Source organism: Excalfactoria chinensis, chromosome 2 (genome assembly GCF_039878825.1).
Source record: "Excalfactoria chinensis isolate bCotChi1 chromosome 2, bCotChi1.hap2, whole genome shotgun sequence".
NCBI classification, from domain to species: Eukaryota; Metazoa; Chordata; class Aves; order Galliformes; family Phasianidae; genus Excalfactoria; species Excalfactoria chinensis.
In genome coordinates, this window is record NC_092826.1 from 65,517,450 (window position 1) to 65,539,621 (window position 22,172).

Genomic DNA, 22,172 nt, shown 5'->3' on the forward strand with positions numbered 1-22,172 from the left:
ACACACTGTTCCACTTGGCCATTCACCAGGCATTCCTGCATAAACAGATCCATCTTGTTATTTGAGATTTGTATCTATACAAGCTACGTCCACAAGGAAAATCGTGCATCAAAAGCCAGTCTTTAACAAGAAACACATTTTCAAAAAACAAAAATAAAACTCCCTAAACATTCAGATAATTTCAACTCATAGCAAGACTTTGAAATACCATTATTTTTTTGGGTTGGGATATTCCAAAGTGATTGAAGTGACCCATGCCAAAGTTACAGTCAGGGCTTTGGTAAGGCAGTTTTATGTCTTTGACTCCACACAACATGCACTCACACATATAGATGTTACCCAGCTACCAACATATAAGGACCAACAAATCTCAACAGTAACATAACAGTATCTGTATCTTATTCTCTTTTCAATCCCCTGGCTGAACATGACTGGCTGAACATGGCTGCTATTCAGTTGGATTCCTGCTAATGAATTAACCTACAGATTTAGAAAGGAACACAGAGTTTTAATTATTAAACGGGGAAACGAGGAGAGAAAGAGAAAGAAGATAACAGATCAAATCATCTTGTGATTTATGTAGAGGTAAATTAGCAATCACTGTATTAAAACTAGAAGGAGTGCAAGGATGTATGAAATGTCTCAATCAAACTACTTAAACTCTCTATTTTATCTACTTAGCACAATTCCCATGCTCTCATTAGCGTACTATTTTTTTCTCAACAGCAGTATCCATCAATACCAGCTTGCTGGAAGACACTAAACACTGTAATAGATTTCACAGTAGACAGTCCAGTAACATCACACTCCACAGACAAAGAATTCGTGGGATTAAATCATTTACAACATTGATGCTAAGCTTCCTGAAAAGAGCGTTCACAAAAGTTTCCCCAGTGCCCTCCTGCCACCTAAGCAGGTGTCACATTCTCAACCCACCTGAGCCACAGCCACCCAAAGTCTGTCTGTGTTTATAGACCATCTGCTACAACGTAAAAAGAGATTTGACCTTAAAATTACTTTAACACTGACCTCTAGTGTCAAGAGATGGGAATTTAATTTCTTATGGAGTAGTTAGGCAGAGCTAAATCTTAAATCTGAAGAGATTCAGTAGGTCAGGTTAATGGCTGGATTTCATGATCTCAAGGGCCTTTTCCAATCTAGATGACTAGGTGGTTCCACAGTTCCACTCCCACTTCCAACAACATGAAGCTAAAGATATATCTCCAATTCAGGTACATGAGCTATAGACAAGGGTGAACTATGGGTGATGTACCATGTCCTGTAGCTATTTTACAATTAAATCCAGATCTCTGCTTTCATTTATAAAACAGACAGAAAGGAAACTACAAACTGAAGAATTCAAGCCTTGTGACAAATGTATTGCAACATAAGCTAAGCATACTTGATGATGTGACAACTGCCCACATCTTCACACAGCCAAACAAAATGCTCTTTCTCATTTTAGCGATTATAATGTAAAATGAGGGTGCAGTGGCCAATGGCCGATGAACTCACAGGGCAGGTATTCTGACCATGCATCTATTTCATTTCTGTACTACACTTTCTAAGCTTACCTATGAGGAAGTTATGAGAGACAGCATCAAAAGCCTTGCGGAAATCAAGGTAGGCAACATCCACTGCTCTCCCCACATCTACCCAACCCCAACCAGTCTGATTTCACAGAAGGATACCAGATTAGTCGAACATGATTTCTTCTTGGTGAATCCATATTGACTGCTTCTGATAACCTCCTTCTCTTCCAATTGATTGGAGATGACATCTAGACTAAGCTGTTCCACTGTGTTCCTATGGACAAAGGTGAGACCAACTGGCTCACTCCCACTTAAAGTGGGAGTCCAGATTCACTTTACTGCTCAGTATCTCCAAAACTTGCTTCAGGGATGGCAGAAGTTTCCAGAGGGCTCCTCCAAACAGCTGACATCATGGAAATATATATGAAAGTTGCTTCTGGAGCATGGGTTTAGACTGCACAGACAGCTGGAGAGTACAACAGCCCTGTGAAGGACTAGGCAACACAGCAGACCAGAGAGCCCATATTTTCATGTATTGCTGGCACATAGGTGGTACACTCCAAGAAGTTGTGCTTGTCACCAAGTCAGGCAGCACACAAAGACCCCATTTCTTCCATCGTCCATGTTAGCAGTCTCCTGTCTGCTAGCAGCTCACCTGATCCCAATAGAACACGACAGCCATGCCTCCAGGAGGGAAACATCCCTTATTTAAACACAGTGACAAACACTGAGCCTGCAGATTGAATGTTTAGGCTACAAACCAGGTAATGAGATTTTCTGATGTGTTCCAGCTGTATGCAGAAGTGCTTAGGGATGCACATGGATAATTAGATATAAATACCTATGGGACAAAGGAGAGAGAGTGATGCACTAAATAACAGATGCAGAATGGTCTCTGAAAGTTGTCATAATCTTTACTTCGCTTGGACCTCAGCATCAGGGAACAGGTCTTAAAAACAATCATTTGCTCACGTTAGTGGCTGCCAAGCCTCCATCTAATTCGTTCATTAGCAATATATCAGGTTAGCAAGCTGCCATGGCAGGAAAATAATTAGCTTTCCATTGCAGGGTGGCACATTTCTCTATTGCACTGACACAACAAATAACTCCATAAACTGCTATCTTTTTTTTTTTTTTTTTTTGCTCTTGAGGCCTATTTTTATTTAATTAACCCTTCCAAAGACTGCTTTAAACATACACAAACTGCAACTACAGAGAGCTTTGACCAAGCACTGCCATCTTAGCATGAATGGCTGTTATACAAGCAATTCACGGGTGACCTGTCTTTAGGCCATTTAAACACAGCTTCACAGAATAGCTGAAAGCAGAACATGCCAAAAGGCATCCTCATTAGTTCTTCTCTCCATCATCTGCATGTGCTGAGTAACTTGAAAGCATAATTTCAGATGGTGCTATTGTGTCCCAGCCCACTTCAAAATGGTTGTGCAACAGCTGTGTGGGAGATGGATTGCTACTGTTCTGAAGATTTCTTAATTAGGTTTTGTTGTTTGCCTTAGCCAGAAGATAAGCGTACTTCCAGGATACTTTTGGCTGGGCTAAAGTCAAAGTAGCCTAGACCTTTTTCTGCGAAGTGCTTTGAAAAGAGTTCAAAAAGGGAATTCTAAGACGTGGACAGCAGGAATAAACACTAACACTGAATTCTGCTCACGTAAAAAAGAACTCCTATAACCAGGTTTCTTCCAGACTACAGTATATAACTCCAAGGAGTTTCACTGTAACTAGATTAAGTCTGGTATTTTATTCCTCTTATCAAAGATCTGATCTTTATTTTAATGCTGGGAAATGATGTATCAGAACCATCTTGTGCAGCATGTTACATGGGTTAATTACATGGTGCACTAAAGACCTTAGTATGAATGATGACTTCTGATTTTCTTGCTCCTCTCTTGGTTTTGCCTTATGAATACAGAAGATGTTTATTGGTATCATGCCCTTCCCTCAGTACAGCACTTAACCCTGCAGAGTCTGATTCAAGTACTAAGAATACCAGAGCCCTAACCTATAATCTCAAGGGAAATTTCAGTGGGCTTCAAAGCTTTCTTGCTGCTCCTCTCTGTAATTCTGCAACCTCTTCTTGCTAAGTGCTCAGCAAATGCATAGCACTATACAAGTCAGGTGGGAGGAACCACTCTTTGTGTAACAGCGTACTTTTAACAAATGCAAGCTTTTCTTAATGAAGCCTGACAGATGTTTACAGAAAGCATTTCACATTGATATTTAACTAAAACCCTTTGGCAGAAATTTTAATAAGCGGTCATCAAAATTCCCAAGCAATTTCTCTCACTACCTGACATATGGGTATGGTCAATTACATTTACCATTGTGCTGTCTCATTACTCAGCTTCATAAAGTATCATTAACAGTCACGACTCCCTCTTTGTGTTCTATCTTTAATTGGACTCATTAACTGCATATCTCCCCCTCAATTGCCCAGCTTAACCTGTGATTTCCATTCTGATCTCAAAATGTTCCACGGGGCTTTTGACCATAGAGTTTGGGTTAGTATTATCAAAAAGGAATGAGAACGCTTTCAGAGCAAAGGAAGTAACAACTTTATTTTTTCTGAGAAAAGCAATTAACACCACAGACCTGCAGAACTACCTTTGAGAAAAGACAGGACTCTTTCTAAGTAAATATTTCATACAAAAGAGGTCCCAAAGCAATTGTTTGGATATACATGTTCCTTATTTGAGGCTACTCACCAAATAGGATTTCAAACCCTGCTACAATGTATTGCTTGTTCTTTTTCCTGCCACTACCGCATCTGATCAATTCCACTGGAAAACAAAAGAAATAAATGACACATTATGTGAGCCTGAAATGAAAAGATGCTTCCCTGGTATTGTATTGTCTGAACACAGGGACTTGTGGAGGGCCTTCTTACAAGTGCTTCAAAGTAGTGTCACCTAAAGCCACTATGCAACAGCAGTGTGATCCAACAGCACAAAACACAAGCAAGGGTCAAGAGGAGAAGAATACTTTTCATCCCAAAGACTGGTTTTCACATGTGGAATTTTACACAAGCCAGAATTACTCCCATCCAAGGGCTACCAGCACAGAAGAAAAGGCTCAAGACTTGCCAGAAGAGTGTTTAGAAGAAAATGAAGTTTTTCTGGTAGAAAATCATTCCTCTATTTAAAACATTTTCCTAAATGAAAACAGAAATCAATAAGTTTGGTTGCCAGTCATCTTTGGAATGCTAATCATGATGGTAACTGTGCTGGTAAAGGAATTATGTTAGAACTATTATTTTCTGTTTATATTTTTAATAGCAGCTACACAGCTGAATGTGCTCAAGGAACCAAAACTGCATGGATAATTGGAACTGCATGGAAACAATCTAAGGGTTCACAAAGTGAAAGCTGCTTCTAACTTAAAACCCAAGGTTTTAAATTAGGGCAGCATTCGAATCTCCAGTTGATAAAGATGGTTGACCTGCTGAGCAAAGGTAATTGTTGGGGACTTAATTCAGGACTCTCACAGCACATAACACAGGGGAGTTCCCCACTGCGGTGGTTTGAAACAGTAAGACGTCATTTACAGCCACGAGACTAAAATTAGCAAGTAGTATGATTTTACATATATTAATAACAATATCAGAGGCTTTCAACCTCTTGGGTAAGAAACGGTTACTCCTCTTCATTCAGAGTCCTGTTCCAAACATGAAGAGCCATACACGTCAGCCCCTGGTCAACATACTGTCAGGAAAGGAAAAAAATGTTCCTGTTCTCCATCAGATCTGTGCTTCATCCACAACTGAAGTTTAAACAGGACTGGAAACAAATTTCTGAGATTGCTGTCATGCTCTATTAAAACTGAAGACATCCCAAAGGAGGAGGAGCTGCAAGGAGTTAGGGCAGCACACAGATTAGCAAGGCTGCCCTGTGTGGAAAGGCCACCTTGGGGGCACAAAACAAATGAGAGAATAGCAAAGCACTAACAAACAAAGTCTGGAAACCTCAGTCAAACAAAATCAGCTTCCATTAGGCAATAAGTCATCCAAATCAATTTATATCTTCCTTAACCCTTACACCCTAACTACCTGCGGAAAAACAAGCACCGAAAATTACACTGCACTGAGAGGTAAAAGGAGATTTTGAGCGTATCGCTTACCAGAGAGATGCACTGCCAGTATAATGTACTGCAACACCTTACTACAGGACTCCAGCTCCCCCTGAAGCCAAGCACTCTTGGATGTCTAATTTAACTTAATGAAATAGCAATGAAAAAAAAAAAAAAAGTATAAAGACAATACACAAAGTATGTACCTTTCTTCAGTGCTCCTTTTAACTGCATTGCAAAATACCCTGCAGCCATGTACTCCTAACACTGTATTGCTGTAGTGCCCAGCTTCTATTTGCAAGGGGTACTATCTTCAGAGAATACAGCTGAAAGCCAACACGGACAGTCTCTGCGGCTCAGCTAATGTTGGGCAACACACAAATTTACTGCAGCTCCATCTTAAGCAAGGTAGAGTTTCAGAATCGAAGAGATCAAGGTTTAATCAAACACTGTGGTATTCCACTGATACAGAACTTTATTCCGAGGATATGTAGTGAAATGCACTTGAATTTCAAACTTCGGGTTCACATATGCCCTCCAAACCTTTGCCACAATTCCAGTTAGTAATGTATACAGAATTAAAATAGACATCCAAGAGCAAAACACGGGAGCAATATTAACACTGGAAATATATGAATCAGCATAAAAACCAAGACCAAATGCAGGAAGAACTTCTCTTAATACTAATTTTCAGAACTTTCTCTGAATAGCAAAGAAAGAGCACTGGATGCAGCATATGGGGCACAGTTAAGCTCCAGGATACCTTAATTTTAACATCTTATCTAACTCCATATGTATGTGCAAATTAAACTGTAACACAAACTCAAACGATTCTTATGTGAAAAGCTGTTTTAAAAAAACAAAAGTAACTGATGAGTTCATTATGAGGGAAGACGGGATGCTCGTTTCACTGGAAAACAAGAAATCCCCCAGTGTGCCTCCGTGTGAAAGAGAAGCTGTCAGACACAACAGATCAAGCGACAGCATGCTGCTTACCGCAGTATCTCGGTGGATATTACCATGAAGGCACTGTTCTGTCTGAAACACATCCAGGACTATACAGGATGGTAGGTACATAAGGAGAGCAACATGAAGTATGTATATATATATATATCATATATATATAATACATGTAATTTGTCATAGAAGTTTTTCTCCTCCCCCACACCCCCAAGAATATCAGATGCTTTTTTTGTGGGTTGGTGTTTTTTTGTTTTTTTGTATTAACAAAGGGAGTGTTTTTATCTTTCTGCCCCTGGAGCTGAAGCTAAATGCCTCTGAAGGAGCCGTGACACACTGAAGCAGGGTCCTGACTGCACTGGGAGGAGTGCGCAGCTTGTTCCCCTAGGACTCTCCCTGCCACTCAGCTCTATGCACACTTCCTCACCAACTTGTTTAACCCACAGCAAAGAGGCAGTCCCTGCCAGCAGCTGTCGTGGATGACTGACAGGGCAGAATACAGCAGTAATACAGCGGCTAAGCCTGCAGCATCAAGTGAAGAGAGAAAAAACCGGCTGCTGAAGAAAAGCTGCTCAAGCTCACTGCAGCAGTCTGTAATGAGAAAATATTGCAGAGTGAGTTCCAGAAAACCTATAGGATACACTGCCTTAATATTTTAATAGGCTACTCTGCATCCTCCTGCCTTAGTATATATGCACTACTTTTAAGCATTAGTATAACAACTGCCCTCACATGTCTGAGCAAAATGATAGTATGCTATATACTCAAGCACAGTTATTGTTGCCTGTCAACAGCAGAACACCCACTTGAAAGCTTTTTGGCTTATTAGTGATAAAAAACAACAACAAAGAAGAGTATATACATGGTACTTTTATGCAATAAATATATATACAATATATAGAGATTTGTTCTGCTAACAGATTAAGGCTCAGTATAACTGGATAATTTTGCCATGTCTTCAGACAGATCCTTCTCATCCTCTGATAACTGTCTATCATTAAATAAACCAAATGCTTTGCGTGCCACTGTAACATACACACTGATGAAATACACTCTGGGACAATTACAGCATCTTCAACTACTTAGCTAGCTCAACGTGAAAATACCAGTCAACAATGGATCTCACTGCATGTACATGCATAGAATCATAGAATCATCGAGGTTAGAAAAGACCACTAAGATCATCTAGTCCAGCCATTAACCAATGACCACCATGCCTGCTAACCCATATCCCTCAGTGCCACATCTACTACACCTTTCCTGAAAATCTCCAGGGACGGTGATGCCCTCGCCTCGCTGGGCAGCCTGTTCCAACACCTCACATTTTTCCTAATATCCATCCAACCCAAACCTGTCCTGGCACAACTTGAGGCCATTCCTTCTCATCCTACTGGTATTTATGTGGGAGAAGAGGCCAACCCCCACCTCACCACAACCTCCCTTCAGGCAGTCATAGAGAGCGGGTAAGTTCTCCTTGAGCTCCCTCCAGACTGAACAATCCCAGCTACCTCAGCCATTCTCCATTAGACTTGTGCTCCAGACCTTTCCCTTTGTTGCCCTTCTCTGGACACACTCCATGGCCTCAATGTCCCTCTTGCAGTGAGGGAATACACATATATAATTGAAATCAACAAGGACTACACCGATTTGGGAAAAGAATTTGTTCCATCCACTCTGTAGCGGTAATCCATGTGCATTACAACAGGTCTGATCCACAAGAAAAAAACATGACCCAACAAATAAATCCTGCCATTTCTGCACTGGAACCACATGTGGCTTGTGTAGCCATCAACCTTACAGAGTAAAGAGGAAAAAATGAGAAACAGAGAGAGAGATTAGTGTTAAAGGAGCCCCTTGAAATAACATGACTCAGACTAATTTCCTTGCCATTTCATTAACAGAAGATACAGAAGCAATAAAAATTACTATAACTAGATTACTAACCTCACCTTCTAGATTTGAAGCCACTCTAAATGCTCAGTGCAACCATAAAGGAACAAGTGTGACATTTCTTTATTTTCCATAAGCAGTTGCCAAATTTTCTGCTACAGTTTTTCACCTACCTGCATATTCACTAGGCAATTTTAATCACATACAGCTGTTCATGAAACTTTAATGGTGTTTTTCCCACTGAAACATTAATATTTTCTGGTTAACAGCCCCATATTATAAATCATTTTGTGAAACACAGCCAATTAAAGCACAAAGTTTCTGCAGAAGTTTTTGCTAACTGACTGAAGATCACAGAAACACAGAACAAAAACTATCCACTCCACATAAAAGCATTTGAGTGCCTGAACTGAACTCAGCAGAAAGGAACAAAACATATTGGTGTACACAGCATGGACAGAACAGGGATTAGGGTGTAAGGATTTCTCATCTACTAGGTTATTACTTAATGAAAACTCCTTTTTTAATAAAATGATGTACTGTTTCAATCTTAGCAACTGGACTTTACAGTTACTTTGTAATCCAATCATTACATCCAGAATCACCGTGACCACCTGATTTGAACCCTTTCTTAAGTGGGACCAAGAATTACTCAAAGACTTTTAAACTTCTGTGTCTTCTCTGCTTTACAACTGCCTGTATAAGGCTGGGGCTGCAGGAAGAACAAACACCCAACTGCTATGATACAGTGTCCCTGCACCTGCCTGAAGAAAGTTCCCTGAACCTTGTTATGGTGGGATGGGTCTCCAGCCCACAACTCACACATTCTCCACCATTTTTATATAGATCTGAGTCCCACACTGAGGCAAAGCCATGTTGTACTTCATTCTTTTCTCCCGATGAGCTGTAGAAACATTTGTGCCTGATTCTGAGCATATTGATACTGATGCAAAGAGGGTCTGCCTCTACAGAAGCAACCGCACTGCCAGCGCCACAAAGGAGGAAGGAGAACAGGACAGGGCACTTGTTACCCAGTGCAGTTCTCTGAAGTGCAATTTAAGTTTGTAGGTTTTTTGTTTGTTTGTTTGTTTCCCTACTGCTGCTGTTGGTTACCTGAAGCTCAACCTCCACAAGAAGAAAGCCTCTCTTCCATTCCCCTCTGACCCCACTTTGCATCCTTGCAGGGCATATAGATATGACAAAAACAGAATGGCTCCCTTCTTATAGTGCCTCAAGATATAAAAAGGAGGCAAAATCTCCCTAACCAAAGATTTTCTCAGTGAAATGCACCTTTCATCCCTCCTGCAAGCTACTTTTCTGAACAGACACTTCTTTGAAGTACTGTCTGTCCTTGCCCACAAAGAAGAAAGTGACATCTTCAGCTATGAAGGTACCTCTTAACAGACAAGATGTGATACAGAAGATAATGAGATTCTATATGTAAGGCAGTTCTTGGCTCTGCAAGTTTTCCATTCTCTTCTTTGGTTGAAAATAAGCATGAAATGATGTACATGCAGAGCTGCACAACAGCCTATCCCTCCTTCATTGAAGAGCTGCCAGCACTTTTGTGGAATTAGGATAAAGAAGTCACTCTTCCTTTCCTACAAGAGAGAATGTACACTGTCCCACATCTGCCAGGTGACCGGGTTCACTCATTTCTAACCATGGCTATCTTCCACTGAATTTCCTCCATGACTCTTAATCAGGCATTTGCATGAGTTCCTTATTGGTGATGGATGCAACTGTCTAGCTCCAAACCTGCTGGTTCACCACCAGTGATCTATAGGTCAGGCAGGTCGGGAAAGCACTGTAAGGTATAAAGTGCCAGGAATGGGAGGCATGTCTAAGTAGGATTGTGCTCGTTTATAGTGCACAAATTTTATTCAATACACAGAACCCAAACTTCACCTTCTACCTCTTCTTGTTCTATCTATGGTAGGACGCTGAGTATGAAAGCAGTCACCTCACTTGCACTCTCCGTGGCTCTCTAGAAAGGCAGGTTTTTACCTTTCCCACCACATTGGCTATGTGGCTGAGCAAGTGTACATCTCCTGAGCTCCTATGGGTTACTAACATGACGTTGTTGATGTCATCTCTGCTGCAATCAACCCTGTAGCTCAGTGCTGTGATTGTTTCCTCTGAATCACATTCACAGCGAATTTGTTCCAGTAGGCTTGAAAATGACGGGATGAGGCAAGCTAGGCTTTCCTGCTCAGTAGGTTTGTGCTCCAATCTAATTAAAAACATTCAATAATTCACTAGAGTTCCTTGCAAACTATGCACATTCCACGTTTTACAATGAACTCTGAAAGCAAACTGCCTGATATTTTCCCAATCAACTCCTTAAATTGAGAGGATTCCTCAGGAATTTCTTTACATTAATATACCAAAGCTGTCTGTTGAACCAGAAAAGTCAAGATTCTTTTGAAGCATCTTCTTTTCGCTATTATTGTTAATGGCTTTATTTTCTTGTCTAAAAGCTAACAAGGAAAACCACTCTCAGTTCTCTGACATGCACAGAAGTGACAGGACAGCTCACTGGAAACAGTCAGCTCTGGTCACCTTGGTTTGAAACTGGGTCAGTGATGCCAGCTTCTGGGTATACTGAAGGAATATGCAATTAATTTTGGGATTCAGAAGCTGAGGGCATGAACACTCTGTGCTTGCAGGCAGAATTCAAGTAATCCAGCTTTTGTGCTTAGAGAGCAGGCAGTCATGTTGTAACTAAGGCGTGTTTACATATGGTTTTTGAAACAGGCCTCCTTTCTGGGAAATGCATCAAGGGATCTTTGGAACCAGTCAAGCCAAGCCCCACAATGTCACACCAGCTTAATTCAAAGGCAAGTGACCGCTGGGAGATGGTCTCCACCACAAATGTAAGAGAACATGTACTGGCAGGAAAGTCCTTGGAGCTCCAAACAGTGCAAGCACCTCTGGAGACAGTCAGAGGGAAAGACCATGCAGACGTAATACACTGTGCTTCCAACTCCATCCCTGGCACTGAGAACAGACCTTACCCCTGCCAACAGTCTCCTAGTCCTTGGTGCCTCATGAAATAGCTGTCCTCATCTCCAAAGCAGAGTACACTTGAGCTGTACTGACGGGAACAAATTCCTTCAGGGTTCTAACAGCCAATTAAGGGATGGGAAGCAATTACTTCTATGTCCATACAAATGAAACTCCTGCAATGCAATTAACTATCCCTTATCATCTACTGTTGAATTTCTGAAAAGCACATGCTGCACATTCTCTCCTCCCCTAGCTTTTTCACAAATTTAATCAGTTTGTTTTAGCTAATGCAGTGAAACCAGCCTATTCTAAAGAAATAATATATGGCTGCAAATTACCTGAATATTTTCAAATGTTTTTTTACATTTAAAATATAATTTAATGCGAGATTCTGCAGTATTCATTTCTATTAATAAATTATCATTTCTTCTTTATAAGTGATGAGCCAGTGTGTCATGTAATTTTTTTCTTCTAAATAGACCAAGACTTTGATCTAATGCAAGCCCTTGCTGGGAGTAGAGAGACTTTCTGTCTAATTTAGTTACGAAAAATATTCAATTAAATTTGGAAGTATAATTCATTTAGTTATGAAAATTAAATGAGTTCAATAAGGTACATTTGATTTGCCTCAGGGAAAAAAAAAGGGAGAGGAGAATCTCTGGAAGGGGAAATAAGGAGGGGAAAAAAAAGTAGCTTTTACTTCTCAAAGTGAAAGGTGTACAACATAAAGAGACTGCACACATTTTAGCGTGGCTATATAAAACATATCTACAATGAGTTTATGTGCAGTTTCTATCCAGAAACCACGTGGATAAATGACTTTAACACTCTGTCTCCTGAGTAATAAAAATACTGATAGGTCATATTAGAGTCCACCTCAGTCAGTGGGAGACTCCTCACACTGGGAAGGCACCAGTCACACACAATCTTTCTCCATCTCCCTTTGGAGAAAGAGGAAACAATGGAAATTATTCTGCAAAAACGGAACAGAGCCACTTCAATCCCTCTGAGAGAAACCCCCTTCTAGTTCTGCAGCAGTCACTTACCATTTTTGCAGATAGGACAGCACTGATCAGGCTCATATACTGGATCCACGCACTCAGTCTGGGGACAAGCTGACACAGTGCACAGCACTTCACCATTGGCTTCACAGCGACACTTCTCACATGGAGAAACCTGAAAGACAAATCCACTCATCTTTTAATTCTTTCATTTCTTCTTTCCTTTACCTCTTATTCCTCTCCCTATAAAACAAATGCTTTTTATGGTCTGAATAATGCATAGGGCAAGGCTGGGCTCCTGCAAAATTACAGGTCCTCAGCAAAACGAGTTGCAAGCTCTGCTTTGAACCTGTGTCCCAAATGGAACTGCTGGAGGGATCTCAGGAGCAACAACTGCTTAGATTTTAACACAAATAAAGTAAAAATATCCCTACTGCATTCTTAGTGAAATTCCAACATAACGGATTCCTAATTCAGTTGAAATTAATCAATAAGTTCAATCTTATTAAGCTGTTCAAAAAATTTAGCAAAAAAATAAAAAATACTATGTTAAAAAAAAAAAAAGGAGACTTTTTTCTAAACAAAACACAAAACTCCTTTTAATGGAAATCTTCACTGCATTTTTTCCAGGTTTGAAACCTCTTGGTGGTAGGAAGTTGCATTTCACTGAATGCAACCTCACTGAAAATGATCATTCTCATTATGAAGTCAAGAAAAAAACCCTGTGAATTCAGGTATTTCCCAGAGGTTAACTTCTCTTTTGTGATACGAGAAACTTTCTGAAAAGAAATTGCAACTCAAAGAAAGGGGTGAAGCCAAAAAAGAAAGAAAATGGGTCATCCTTTTTTACCTATTGAAACATCATTGGTTTTGAAGAACTCTGCAGAATAGAAGTGCCAGGAGATAACGACTTAAATGACCTACTTCAATTAAATTAATTTCTAACAAAGTGGAATCAAGGCTCCCTTTAGGAATGATACGGACTTTAAAAAATCTGTATTTGTTAGATGTATCATTTCAGTTGTTCTTTTCCCCACAAGGTGCTGCACGTGGCATCTCTAATGTCCTTTAATTTCTAGAGAAGCTGGAGGTAGAGGGAAGGAGGGGTGCCAATTCTTTATTAATTAAACATTAAATCGCATCACTATTCTCAAAAAAGCCCCACACTGCTATCTGTACTCAGAGTGCAAGATGAAAATCTGGCCGCGTGTTAATAACAGTGATCCTCTAAATCCATCATCCGTGCACATTCCAGGTTTACTTAAGGTCAACAATTTGACAAGGCTGTTTTTGCTTGGAGTCTTTCCCATTCCAGATTCCAGCTGATACAAAACTACCATCTTCTGCATTTCTCCAACGTGACAGAGCTAAAAAAAAATACTCATTGTTATGAAGAATCATGCAGACCTCTAACTTGCAGATCCTCTGTTATCTTCTCCCTCTTTCTGAAGCAGTCTATCACATTTTCTTTCTCAAGTCCATTCTTGGCTTGCTTGTCCTGTTCACATCTTTCTCACTTCCTGAGTTCAAATACATTGATGCTTGCACAGCATCATCTCCAACTAAATGCTCATCCATGCTTTGCCACTTCTCTTCCCACCTGCCAGGACTGTCATTTCTTTATGTGCTCATGTATCTTTTAACACCATCCCCTCTACTTAGAATGCCTAAATAGGGTCTCTTGCTGTGTTGCTTTCTGCTTTTATTACTATTATTTATTTCAGCCTTCCTTTGCTAGCTACTTGCTTCCCAATTTCCCTTTGCTTTGCACTCCACTCAGGACAAAAATACATCATGCATTTATAAAATGCTACATGGAAGCTGACAGCCCACCACTGCAGACTTTTTTTGCAGGCTTTGGGACAGGAACTTTGTCTTGTAATTGTTCAAAGACTGCCATGTTCACTTGCAGAGCTGGAGTGTCAGCAGATGAGATCTCTCATCTAGTGTTCAGAGTCAGCTATTTCAGGCAGTCACCTGAATTCCGTGTGAAAGTTTGAATGTAAGCAAAAATGAGCCCTTGCAAGTCATTAGTAAGAAGATTCTTCCCTCTGGACTTAGGTGATGAAAAAAAAACTTGCTAAATTATGAAAAAATAATATTAGAAATCCTACTAGATCAGTACTACTAGAACTCTGTTCCAAGGATAAGGCTCAACAAGTATAATCCATTGCTTTCAACAGGCTCCAACATTTTTTTTAGCCTTATGCATAAGTCTAAAACTTCTACAGCAACAAACCATTAAGTAAAGCACTGATAATACTCAAAATGACAAACAAAATGGATCAAATCTTTGTCTAGTAATGATGATTCAGAATGATGCTCTTTCCTCTTATACAATGTGTTCAGTCAAGGACTACATCCTTCATGAATCAAGTACTCTACTGCTCATGCTACACTGCAATTATGAACACTCTTCCTGTGTGACGATGGGCCATTTCAGTAGAGTGCATGTAGAATACCAGAATGGCTTGGGCTGGAAGGGACCTCAAAGCCCACCCAACCATGCTGTGGACAGGGTTGTACCCCATCAGCTCAGGCAGCTCAGGGCCCCATCCTACCTGGCCTTGAGCACCTTCAAAGATGCAGCACCCACAGCTTCTCTGGGCAGCTCTGCTAGTGCCTCACTACCCTCATTTAGAAGAATTTCTTCCCAATATCTAATCTAAACTTACTCTTTTGTAGTTGAAAGCCATCGCCCTTTTTCTAACCACTACAGGCTCTGGTAAAAAGTTTCTCTCCATCTTTATATCACACCTTATATGGTGCTGCTTAGTAAGCACCACCAACTGTTAGGCCCTGTTTTGCCTTTTGTCGTGCAGAGATCAGATTCCAATGCTTACAAATCCTGTTTTGTTTGACACTGCTGCTTTCCCCCAAACTTTTACAAGGTTGATTTTTCTACCTCAGGGTGCTCCTGCACTGACCAAAGTCAGTAAGACCACACATGCAAGCTCAGCCCACCTTGGTGAGGAAGGGCATTGGGGCATCAAGGAGGTTCTGCATACATCTGTGCTCACAAATCTCTTTTCCAGACTGTAAGTGAACCACAGTAGCCGCTAAAACAGTATTAGTGTCAACCTTTATCTATCCATCCTTGGACTAAATGGTAGAGCACTGCTTTTTATGTATTATCATGATGTAGCAGGAACTGTAGAAAAACAATTTCTTATCTTAACGGCAGCAGGATACTTGGAGACATAATCACCATTAGAAAGAGAGACAATAAGACGGTGTATTACAACAGAAGTTAAATAAATCAGAATGAAAGGCCATTTTTGGTCCTTCATTTCCTCTCCTCTATTCCTGTAACGTAAGAACATTCCCTGCAGCACAGTCTCTAATGACAACCAATGCAATGAGCAACCTACTTGTTCATCTGGGAAACCACCAGTCTCGCAGAACTCACACTTAGCACATCTGACAGAACCAGGCTGGACTGGAGATGACATGACCTAGTAGTCTCTCTCTGAAGACTAACAATGCCACGTCTCTCTGGTCTGCAGATAAAGTTATTAACTATACAGCAGCAGTAGCTCTGCCTATGCAAAAACTGTGCAAAGACAACAAGAAGCACAGAAGTCTGAAGTATTCTCCAGGTAGCTGTAAAACCTGTAGAAAATGGAGTACAGATGGCAAAAATAAAAACTTCTTTAGAATTGTTTACAGGCAAGTTTATGAGCAGATGCATAAATGTTTTGCTATCAAGTTGCAGATGTAGGAAAAAACACATGCACATAATTGTGTAAACAGGTAGATTTCCCACTAGTGGGGCATGAAGAAAACTGAACGTTAGTAAGGGTAGTAGGTTTATCAAGCAACTTACAACTTAGACTGTTGTAATGAAGAAGTGAGAAGTCATTTACGCTAATTAAAGTTCTGATACAAAGTAAGCTGAGCTTTGTCTTTTCCCTTTCCACACGCCAAATAAAATATTACACATTACATGTAATCCACATTCGCTCCTTGAGCTTTGAAAACACAGAAGCTTAAAAAAAAATAATAAAAATCATAATCCCAAACTGATTTGCTATTCTGCTGGAATCTGAATAACTATTTTCTTTCACTTACACAACTTAGATGAACATAAACAGAATTAGGCTGACAAGAATTAAAGGTACCAGTTTTGCTTTTATGTCTCTATCACTTCACAGTGCCACAGATGTTTCACAATTCATTTGGGTTTGTTGACTTCCAGATTCCCAAAGTATTCACTTCACCCTCAAAAAAATATATAAAATAAAATATTTTTTGTGGTAACACAGACATTCCAAACAAAATCCATAAAGCAACCACTTCCAACAATGTAGCTCTTTCCCATGGAATAATACACTTCTGAAGATAATTTATGGTCCCTGTAAGGCTATTACTTTATATGTCAGCCTGCATTTCCAAATGTTACTGTAAGACTGAAAAACATCTCACGGAGTACGTGTTCAGCAATCTCTAGCTCCAGTGCTGAATTTTATCCTAGCTGCATTTCACCAGCAGTGCTAAGGCTTTTGCTCCAGTTTCACTTGTACGGATCCTGCAATGATGCCTCTGCCAAACAGCATCACGATACCCACAGGAGAGCAGAGCGGTGCTGATGAAAACAGCTTCAGGAAACCTCATCCTTGTGATTTTGTATCGATATTCCTATCCTTTTTGAAAAGCAGAAAAACACAGGTGTACACACGCACACACAGAGCTCACAGGTTTGACTGTCAATCAAAGAAGAAACACAGCGAATCTCCATTCCCTGGCAAACTCAGCTTCTGAGTTAGCACTGGCTCTTTCCAGGGAGATGTTTTGCTGTGTTAAATTATATACATATAACTGTATATAAGGAGACCCCTAAACCTGTATGTATATGTACACATCTGCACCTAAGTATTTGTGTAGGTAACTTCACTTAAAAGTTAAGTCACCTTTTTCTTCCTTCAGCGATGTCTGATGAGTGGTGATATACAGAAAACAAAGGTGAAGACAGAATAAAATCAGTCTTATATCCATTTATAATTCCTTCCCTGACCTTCATCAAGAGGTGGCATACCAGAAAGTTCTGTAAGACAGCCAGCTTTAAACTTATAGCAACAGCCTTTGTGTGCAGTGATTTGCATTTGCGCTTGTTTCCATCCAGCAGCAATCTGACCACATCTGTGCTCTCCTTTGCCAGGCATCGCAGCTAATTGCGGTGGCATGGGCAGATGATTGTGTTTACAGTTTTGTGCCTGTATTATTGGAACCAGCGTGGGAGCCTGACTAAAAAGCAAAGTCCTCACAAGTCAAAACGAAGCAATTGCAAACCCACTGCCATACTGGTAACTTTCCTTGTCCACCTGGAGCAGGAACCCATTCTTCCTCCTTTCCAACGCCTACTAATCTAAAGCAGTAAAGGAAATGCTATTTCATTGCAGGTGGGCATCAGTCCAACTACATAAAGACCGAGCAGGGTTAAAAAGGAATTTGGAAGCCAAAGCCTGTACCAACATTTTTATACACGCCACTCTTTGCACTCCCTTTTTGCTAAAGCTGCCGTCCATGTTCAAGGATAACAGAAGTCCTAGGGTTTTACCATCTCAGTGTACACTTTACAGACAGTAGTAGGACATCACTGCATACAAAGAAAACCAGCTTGTTAGAAGTTGGGCTAACAGTGAGGAGAAGCCTATCAAACCTGCATATGGAGACCTGCACAGAGCACATGCAAAAGCATCACTGCTCTGACTGCCCTTCAGAATTAACTTTGCTGGAAAAGAAGGAATCTTACAACCTATCTCTGAAGTCTCAACAAACTGTCCCTGCTACAGCAATCTTCCTTTTAAAGGGGAGCCACTGCCCCAGAGCTGAATGCCATCTTTGACATGATGCACAATGTTTTCTGCCACGCTTTTAAAACAACCAGTGCTCTGCATATGAAATACATAAATAAGCTTCTAAGAGCACACAAACACTACAGAGAGCACAGGGGACAACTTATTTACATCCTTCACAAATGCAATTTCTCTTCCTCCACCTTACAAGAGTCTGATGGCTTCAAAGAGTCCTCAACCCATTCAAGGCAAAGCCCTGTGCTCTCATGAAGGTGCTGAACCAGATCTGCACCTGCAGCCATTCGCAAGCAAGTCCTTTACAGCCTGCCTGCAGAGCTCAGCCGCTACAACATGTGAAAAGGGCAAGATAAGCAACCAGGAAACTCCAAAACTTTTTAGTTCACTGCAATGAACAAGATGCATTTTCAACAGCCATGACCTTGCACAGCAATGTTTAGGAGGTTCTGCTCTGAAAAGCTTTCTCTAAACACAGCTTTTCAAGTCCTTTGTTTCAGCACCACTGTAAGCCAGACCATAACCCCCTCTGGTCTCATTAAAAGGCAGGCTCATCCTTCTTCTCTGAAAGTATTACACAACCTTTTCAGCTCAGATTAAACAGCGTATAAAACAGGGTTAGAGTTAAAAAAGGTATCATCACTGCCTGATTGCTGTGAATGAGAGTCAGGCTGCAACCCCTGCCTGGTCCCTGCATGGCACAGGTGTCACAGGGAACGGTAAAACAAGAGAATAAACGCAGTGCTGGAAACCCTCCTCAAATCCACCCCAGTGCCAAGCAGCATCCTTTCAAGTAGCATTTTTTACTGTAAATACCAAAGGAATTAATACAGAGCAGCCCCCTCATTTAAAAATGTTACAGTATCACAGCACAAGAAAGGTCATGTTTGAGGGGAATATTTCACAGCACCGCAGAAGCAGCGCTAAGGCAGAAATGAAAAGGGGAGGGGAGACTCAAAGAACCCTCCAAACCCCCTGTGTGGCTCCGGGCGACCGAGGCCCTAAGAAACACCCTTCTGCTCAGCCCTTACCATGAACTCCTCGAGGCTCTGGTAGGTCTTCCCCCGAAACTCGCAGTAGTTCTTCCTCTCCTTGCACTGCGGGCAGCACTGCGTGGTGTCCACATGCACGCACCGAGGGTGGAGCCTGGGGCACTCGGGCTGCATGCACAGCGGGCCCTCCTCCGTGCACAGGCAGGGGCAGGCCGAGGGGCCCGGCGCAAACTTCTCGCCGATGGCGTAGACGAAGCCGCTCTCATCCACGCAGCCCTTCCCGCGGTAGTCCGGGTAGGCGTACTCCTCCAGAGGCTCCGGGGTAGCGCTGGCCACCGCCGCCGGCAGCGACGAGGCCTCGGCCGGACGAGGCTCCTCGGCCGCCATGTCCTGCTGCTCCTGGGCCGGCACAATGGCGGGCTTGCCACCCGTCCCTTGGCTGATCCAAGCCTGCTTCTGCTTGGTCCACGACTCCTTGTTGGAGTAGTTCCTGCTGCCTTTGCCCTTCCAGTCCCTGCTGCCCTCCTCCCTCCCGCTGCGGCCGATCTCGCCCACTTTCCCCGTGCCGGCCTGGCTGTCCCTCGCCGACGCGTGGTCCCTCTTCTCCTGGCTGGCCTTGATCTCCTGCTTGTCCTGTGCCCTGGCCAGCTTCTGCAGGGGGATGGTGGAGCTACAGAGGGCAACCATGAGGCAGCAGGTTACCAGGAGAGAGCTGGAGAGAGCTCCAATTGCCATTGCAGTAGAGCTGGGCATCACCTACTGCATCCCACAGGGGACACTGCGCTCACATCGGAGGGAAGTGCGCGGCGGATCCGCAGCCCCTAGGAAGAGAGAGATTAGAACACTTCAGCCCGGGCACCTCTCCCCCATCCCGACGCAACGACGCCTCGAGCACCGTGCGAACCGCAAGCACCGGGCAGAGCACAGCCTGCTGCTGCGGCCATCCATCCATCCTCCTCCTCCTCCTCCTCCTCCTCCCCCCGCTCCGGAGCGGATCTCCGCCCGGGCCGCGCACGCCGACCCCCGTCCCGGGGTCACGGTCCCCCCCAGCGGCAGCCCCGGAGCCGGGGCTGAGTGACAAGCGCTGCGCGGCGTGGAGCAGAGCGGAGCCGGCTGCGTCCCGCTCATCTGCATGCACGGTGTTTTTCACGAGCCTCCTACTCAGCCTGAAGTGCTGGTTTGTTTGGTTGGTTTTTAAATGCTTACCATCGCATCGAAGCGCCCCGAGCCCAAACTACATCCCTCCCGAACTCCCCAAACGGACACGCAGCATCCCTTCCTTCCCGTGTTTTAAAGGCACAGCGGAGCCCGGAGGACTTCCCGCGGCACCGACAGCGCTCCAGGCTCCGTCCCCAGCACACCGCGCATCACACCCCGAACACACACACATATACGTACGCTGCTCCGGCCGCGGCGAGCCGAGGCGCTCCAGCTCCCGGCGCAGCCCCACCTCCGAGGTACGGCTCCTCAAAGCCATTTAAAAGCCGCCCCACCGCCCGCCTCCCCGGCCCTCACCGGCGACCCGGCCCGGCGGGGGCGGCGGCACCGCGGGGCACCGCGCCCGCTCCTCCCGCAGCCCCGAACTTTCCGGCGGGGCCCGGCCCGGCGCCCTCCTACCTGCGCGGAGCCGGGCTCAGCCCCGCCGGCGGCTCGGGGCTGCCACGGCGGGGCTGCGGGCTGCCCGGCGCCCGCCGTCCCTCCGCCAAAGCCAACGCACCGCCGCCCAGCCGGCCCCGCCAGCCCCGGGGGCGGGCTCCACTGCGGCCCCCACTCCCTCACTTGGCCGTGGGAAGCGCGGCACGCCGCCCCGCTCCGAGCCCCGCAGCGGGAGGGAGGAGCGAGGGTGGAGGTGCGGGAAGTTCGCCGGGGTGAGGGCGTCGGGCGCGGTGCAAAGCCGGAGGGGGACCGTGGGTGGTTGTGGGGCCGGCAGGTTCAGCCTGGCCGAGGCTGTCTGCATCGATCGGCTCCGCTTTGGCTAGCGCGCTCCTTAGCCCCACTTAGCAGCGGTCCGGTGCGTGATACGCGAGTTAGAAAATGTATTTGAGCTTTCGGATGGCTGACAGGTGCTTCTGTGCTGAAATACCTTGGCGTTTTTCTCTGTTACACAGAAAGTGGGCAAAGTGGGTGGCTTTAGCAGTGATGGCTGAAGTGCAGGTAGTCAGAGCGGCAGGACAGAAACACAGAAGAAAAGCCCGAGGGAGATGTTTGCACATGATGCTTTCCGTCTGCAACTGAGCAGGGGCTGGGAGCCCAATTCGGTTACTTACGCGTTTGCTTATCTGTGTAATGCTAACCTGCGTTAGATGCCATCCCAGGATAATCTGCAGTGGGTTTTGCCTTGCAGATGTCCCAGTGCAATCCCACCTGCACTAGCCCCAGTGCTGCAATAGATCTCCAGCAGCCCACTGTGCCTAGCTCAGGGCTGGGCTGCATTGCTGGGAGCACTTCAAAGTTCTAGGCTAGGTAAAGTTTTCGGAAGTGTTGTAATTAAAATGGTAGCACTGCAGTATGGGTGCTCAGGAGAGCAATGGAGATTGGCTGGTTATTAATGTTTCAGTGCTAAGTACCTTCCTGAGTGCCTGTTACTTCTGAAAGCCCAGGCACTTACACTCCTCCAGGGCAGGATGCAGGTGCAGCTCTTTTGGCTGCTGGGTTCTCAGGATGAACGTCCATGAGCCTGGTTTGGCTTACAGAATGATTTGTTAATACCATCTCACATCTCTCATAACAAGCCAAATAAGGGTTTCATTTTCTACAACTTTAAAATTCAAGGTTAACGTTTGGAAGAAAAGCAGCCAAATGGTTACACAAGTAAAATGAAGCTCCAGATGCCATACAGATTCTAGGCTACATCTCATAGAGATAAGCCAGGTCTTTCTCATTATTTGATTTGAA

General features: G+C 43.5%; 1 protein-coding gene across 4 annotated transcripts in view; it reads right to left on the reverse strand.

Annotated features, from left to right (window-relative positions):
* VWC2 (von Willebrand factor C domain containing 2) overlaps positions 1-21,365 on the reverse strand; it is a 55,911-nt gene extending 34,546 nt beyond the window's left edge. The window contains exons 1-3 of one of the 4 annotated variants that reach the window (XM_072328759.1): positions 20,895-21,365; positions 19,317-20,098; positions 12,521-12,650 (exon numbers count right to left, since the gene is read on the reverse strand). In XM_072328759.1, the coding sequence (XP_072184860.1) occupies positions 12,521-12,650; positions 19,317-20,030 (844 nt within the window). In that variant the 5' untranslated portion in view covers positions 20,031-20,098; positions 20,895-21,365. Of the gene's footprint in view, positions 1-12,520; positions 12,651-19,316; positions 20,099-20,438; positions 20,463-20,483; positions 20,869-20,894 lie in introns of those variants that run through there. The other 3 variants (XM_072328762.1, XM_072328761.1, XM_072328760.1) reach the window with 3 other exon arrangements.
* Between the last annotated feature and the right edge of the window lie 807 nt (positions 21,366-22,172).